At 38.0% G+C, this 4,877-nt stretch overlaps 1 protein-coding gene across 1 annotated transcript in view; it reads right to left on the bottom strand.

The window, feature by feature from the left end:
- Nucleotides 1–4,877, bottom strand: part of LOC109582649 (zinc finger BED domain-containing protein 1-like) — a 9,504-nt gene continuing 4,627 nt past the window's right edge. Inside the window, exon 2 of the mRNA XM_019997491.1 lies at nt 1–468. Coding sequence (XP_019853050.1) covers nt 1–468 — 468 coding nt within the window. The remainder of the gene's footprint in view (nt 469–4,877) is intronic.

The raw sequence follows: 4,877 nt of genomic DNA on the forward strand, positions 1-4,877 counted from the left end.
CTATACCTCTTGTCCCGGCTTCAGGCTTCCCTCGCCTTGTTTTAGCCGAAAATCCATTAACATTCTGTTTGCAGCTTGGGTAGCACACGATAACACTTCTCCAGAGTAAATCGGATACTCAGTCATCACTTTTAGTAAACAAGATTTCGTGTAGAAGCCAATGACTCTTCCAAACACAGTCATATCCCGCTGGAACCTGATCCGGAATGGAGTGCTCCTGTTTAGTGCTGCTAGCATTTGGATGATGTCTTCAAAAGCTGGTAGATTGAGCAGCTCATCAGCATTTTGATGGATGATCTTTTGCTCATCAGCCTTATGATGGTGTATCTTTTGCTCATCACCCTTATGATGGTGGATCTTTTGCTCATCAGCCTTATGATGGTGCTGGATCTTTAGAGGAACTTCAGGCTGTTTGCTGGCCGGATTGTTTCGTGCCTTCATCATCAGTGACGCCTGTAGCTGCAGATTCTGAGAAAGGAGTTATGGGGGGAACAATTGAAAGAGAAATTGAGTAGGAGTATGGTGGGATGGAAAAATTTAACAGCCGCTTTGCTGAGATACTGCAACTCCAGCCGCCAGTGCAGCACGCCATTGAGGGTTACTAAATCTTATCATTGTTTTGGCCGACTTGATGACAGCTCCAATTCGGTCATATCCTTCAAGGTTACAGCAGGCTCGACAAACGGGCTCGTTGAAGTGAAATGTTATTACCAGGGTGGTTTGGGCACTTCGCAGAGGAAGCATTTAGTGTACTCCACCGCAGTCTGGATAGCCATGCTAGGACTTGGGATGAGAGAAAAGAAGCCTTTAACTGCCAAAAGAAGCTTCAGCATAGGCACTTTAGGCAGCATGTCCCACTATAACACCAGAAGCAGGATTGGAACTATTGTAGTAGAAATCTTAGAAGAAGACAAGAAGTGGAAGACTAGAATGACACTTGCAACTTCATTCATTCAGCCTTATATAAAGTTTCTTGCAGGTAGGCAGGGCCTATACTAGTGTCATCATCATAATTTGTCATTGTTATTATAAATATTATTATAAAAAGAGGGAAAACCAATAAACAATGAAAAACAAAAAATAATAACAAAAAGGCACTGAAAAGAACAAAAAACAAAATGAAGTTATTTATTATTATCTTTAAATAGATGAGAGAAGAAGTTTAAACTACAACAACATATCTAAACAAAAAAAAAACAAAACTAACTTGAAATCAATAAAAAACCCCAAGTTGTTTCAGCAAAGACTCTACGACAGACGGGAGGGGAGCTCTGTGTGTGGCCTACATAGCAGCATTGCCTTTCCACCATGCAATGGAGAGCTATTGGAACAGGTGCCAGGAAGTTTCCCACATGTCCCAACCTATGCATTGGCTCTAAAAATGAAATGACAGAAGCAACTAGGAGCTCCAGCCTTCAAGGACTTCTACAGCAAATGGGAAGAAACGTATACAATAAAGAACAATAAAGCAGACATGGGGTGAAGCACTATGAAATGTACTTAAACACAAACACAAGCACTTAAATGTATTAGAAGTAACAGCACAAGTACAATCCCTAGCTTCACCATAAGTGCTTGAGTACAAGAACAAGCATTCTTCAGAGTGCTTAAGTACACTAATAAGTACTAGACGTTCATAAAGTGTAACAATAACAATTATAGTTGTTCATTGTACATGTACATGTACATGCACTTAGTCATTTAATTTACTATTGTGTCTAGTATACATTAATTCTGTGTATCGTTTATAATGAATGAAAACAGCAGGGAGCTTTGGGGTGATTTGTATACCGTTCTTTAAGCTATCACACACACACAATATGCTACTAAACTTGTATACTACTGTTACTACAATTTACTGGACTGTGTAACCACAACATGTACATGTACACTATTCATTTTTGCTGTGCTTTTGTCAATTTGTAAAAGTATTTAAGTACAAGTACATGTACATGTACAAAGAACATGCATTATATTGAAAAGGTGCTTGTAAGCTGCACTAAGTACAGAAAGCTGTGCTAATTTGTGCTTAAGTACAAGCACGAAGTGCTTGACCCCATGTCTGCAATAAAGTACAATAATTAAATTTAATTGGGGCGAGCATGGGCGAGCCCCACTAAGACAAGCAGAGTTTGTTTCTACGTCTGTGCACATACATATTCCGTATCTCCTCTACATGTCCGTGATAGCACATGCATTAGCAATGCAATTTCCATTGAAAGTGGGAGTGGCCGCAGTGTAATAAAATGGCGATCAACACACGGGAAAAAGTCATGAGCTTTCTAGCAACAAGATAGGCCAAACGCAGTGTTCAAAGACTTCTTCAACAGTTTAAGAAGAGGAAAGATTCAATAAAGTAACTATGAAACTCCTTTTTGTTGGCATAATAGCATAAGTAAAGTGTAAAAGTCAAGCAAATGTTTCTGACTGACTTGACTAAACTGGCAATCTTTCTACTGTTTTCACATCAGATATAGAATACAGTAGAAAAATTGCCAATTGCTTTAACTTTAAGAGCTTTTTACACTGACTTGCAAATGCCATCATTCTGATATCGGTATTAGCAAGTCAGTGTAAAAAGACTGATTTCATTTGCAAGTCAGTGTAAAAAGCTCTTAAAGTTAAAGCAACAGGCTTTTTTATACAACGAAGATTTTCAAGTCATTCTATTTTAAAAGCCTCATTTCAAAGACATAGAATATAAGCTGCAATCAATAAAGAGAGTAGGCTAAACTCAACCAAAGGTAGAAGTTGATCAAGTGACACAACTACATGGGTTTGTTCATTTTTGTCATTCACAACTTGAAATGAAGTATTAAAATTGTAATAGCTTATTATTTTCACATAAATTCACAAAGCTCGCTTGTGCTAGCCCCATAATGTTTTAAACATCATCCTAGTTATTCATTACTGTACATGTAATAATTGTGTGTGTGTGTGTGTGGTTTTTTCTGTTCATTATTGTACTTTATTGCAGACATGGGGACAAGCACTTGGTGCTTGTACTTAAGCACAAATAAGTACATGTACAAGCACCACTTAAGTATTAATTAAAGCACTATTGAGAGTAGGCTACAGGAATTATTGCACGAGGGGCGGTCCAGAGGAAAATGTAGCACAAAGCGAAGCTGAGTGCTACATTTTTCTCAAGACGGTTCGAGTGCAATAATTTCCGTAACCTACTCTCAATAGTGCTTTGATTGGTTTGTAGTGGTGCATGGGCAGATCAAATGAAATTTCAAAAGTCACACAAGTGGCCAGGTGCTATGCTTAGAAGGTGATCAGATCTCATTTATCACTATTATTATTGTTACATGTCTAGTGTATGTAGCTGAGGCTGTTATTTGCCTCTATCAAAGCTTGTGGTTAAAAGGAAAGCCCAAACATATTATACTGTGCAGTACTATATATTCCACACAGTGCTACATTTTCCTACCATGCGTGTTATTGAAGCTGTAGCACTGGCGGTGACTTTGATCCACCCACGCATCATAGTACAACCTTTAATAATGACTACCCAAGCCCACACTTGATCTCCAGTAATGGCTACCCAGGCCCATTCTGCACTCCCAGAAAAACTAGATGCACATGTGGGCAAGTTTTCATCTACAAACAAAGTCCATGTCTACAAAACCACAGAGCCTGCACCAGTTTTACACATGCATGTACATGTACTACACAAACTTGGTATTAGCCTATTAATGCAACTCTAGTTTAGGGCTGCAAAAATTACTAAAAACTTGCCTGACCTGACTGAAGTGGATTTCGCAGAACAAAGAGTTGGGTGTCCAAAAAATGTTTTAACCTGCCACATCTGGTTCTCAAGGCCAGACTGCCAGTCCCTTCAGAGGGTCACATGAGAAAAACCACACATCTAACTACAATGAATAAGACGCATGAACAAGCAACAGTAATGGTAAGAAAAATTAACTAATGTCAAATTTAACCAAACCACATAAACAGAACTGGAGCAAAAGACCATCTGATGGCGACCTTATAACAAGGGTCAATTGGAGGGAATCACAGACATTGGCCAATCATTCCAATCGAAGTGCACCCCAGCGCTAGGCTACGGCAATGGGTAGCTGGGTTTTTATGTTATATCTATGAAAAACACAAACAATAACAATGATACTATAAAGAAAAATAACAACAAACACATAAACAAAGTCTTTATACTGATAGGGCAAAGGGTACACAATTTTATTGGCCCTGCCAACACGAGGTACACGTATACTGTAGCAGTTACTGTGTCTGTCATTCATTTATTTGTACAACTGAATTTGTCTTTAATAAACTATAATTTTAGCACAGCATGTTCCAAACTCCTACATTTTTTCTTTTTGGCCTGGAAAAGTCTTGCTTAACTGTTTTGTGTTGCTCAAATATAATTGTTCGGTACAAGGTGCTTCAAAGTAAGAAAATCGAGTAGTTGAGCTAAGTACATGTAATTTTGTGTTGGCACTCTAGAGACACATGTAGCTGGTAGCATTTTCCAGTAGATTAGAACATGGCCTTAAAAATATGAATAGAATTCTTTAAATCTTACATTATGAAGAGTTATACTTACTGAAATTTTATCCTGGTTTTAGTTTGTAAAGAGTTGGAGCAACAACCTAATGGGCTATAGGCACTTAAGTACATGTATCTATACTATCTCAAACAAATAAAGGCAACAACTTTCTGTTTGCACGTTTCTTATTGTATCAGCAGAGTCTCTTTGTGCTGAAGTTCTTTTAATGTTGATAATGAAACATCTACATGTATTGCAGTGAGGCTGGTGCCTCATTATTCATTGTATTCTATTGTTGTCAGTTGTCACACATGTAACATAACAGTAATATACTGTATAGAAGGAAATTTTGGAGGTACATATA

Source organism: Amphimedon queenslandica, unplaced genomic scaffold (assembly GCF_000090795.2).
Source record: "Amphimedon queenslandica unplaced genomic scaffold, v1.1 AMPQUscaffold_13367, whole genome shotgun sequence".
Taxonomy (NCBI): domain Eukaryota; kingdom Metazoa; phylum Porifera; class Demospongiae; order Haplosclerida; family Niphatidae; genus Amphimedon; species Amphimedon queenslandica.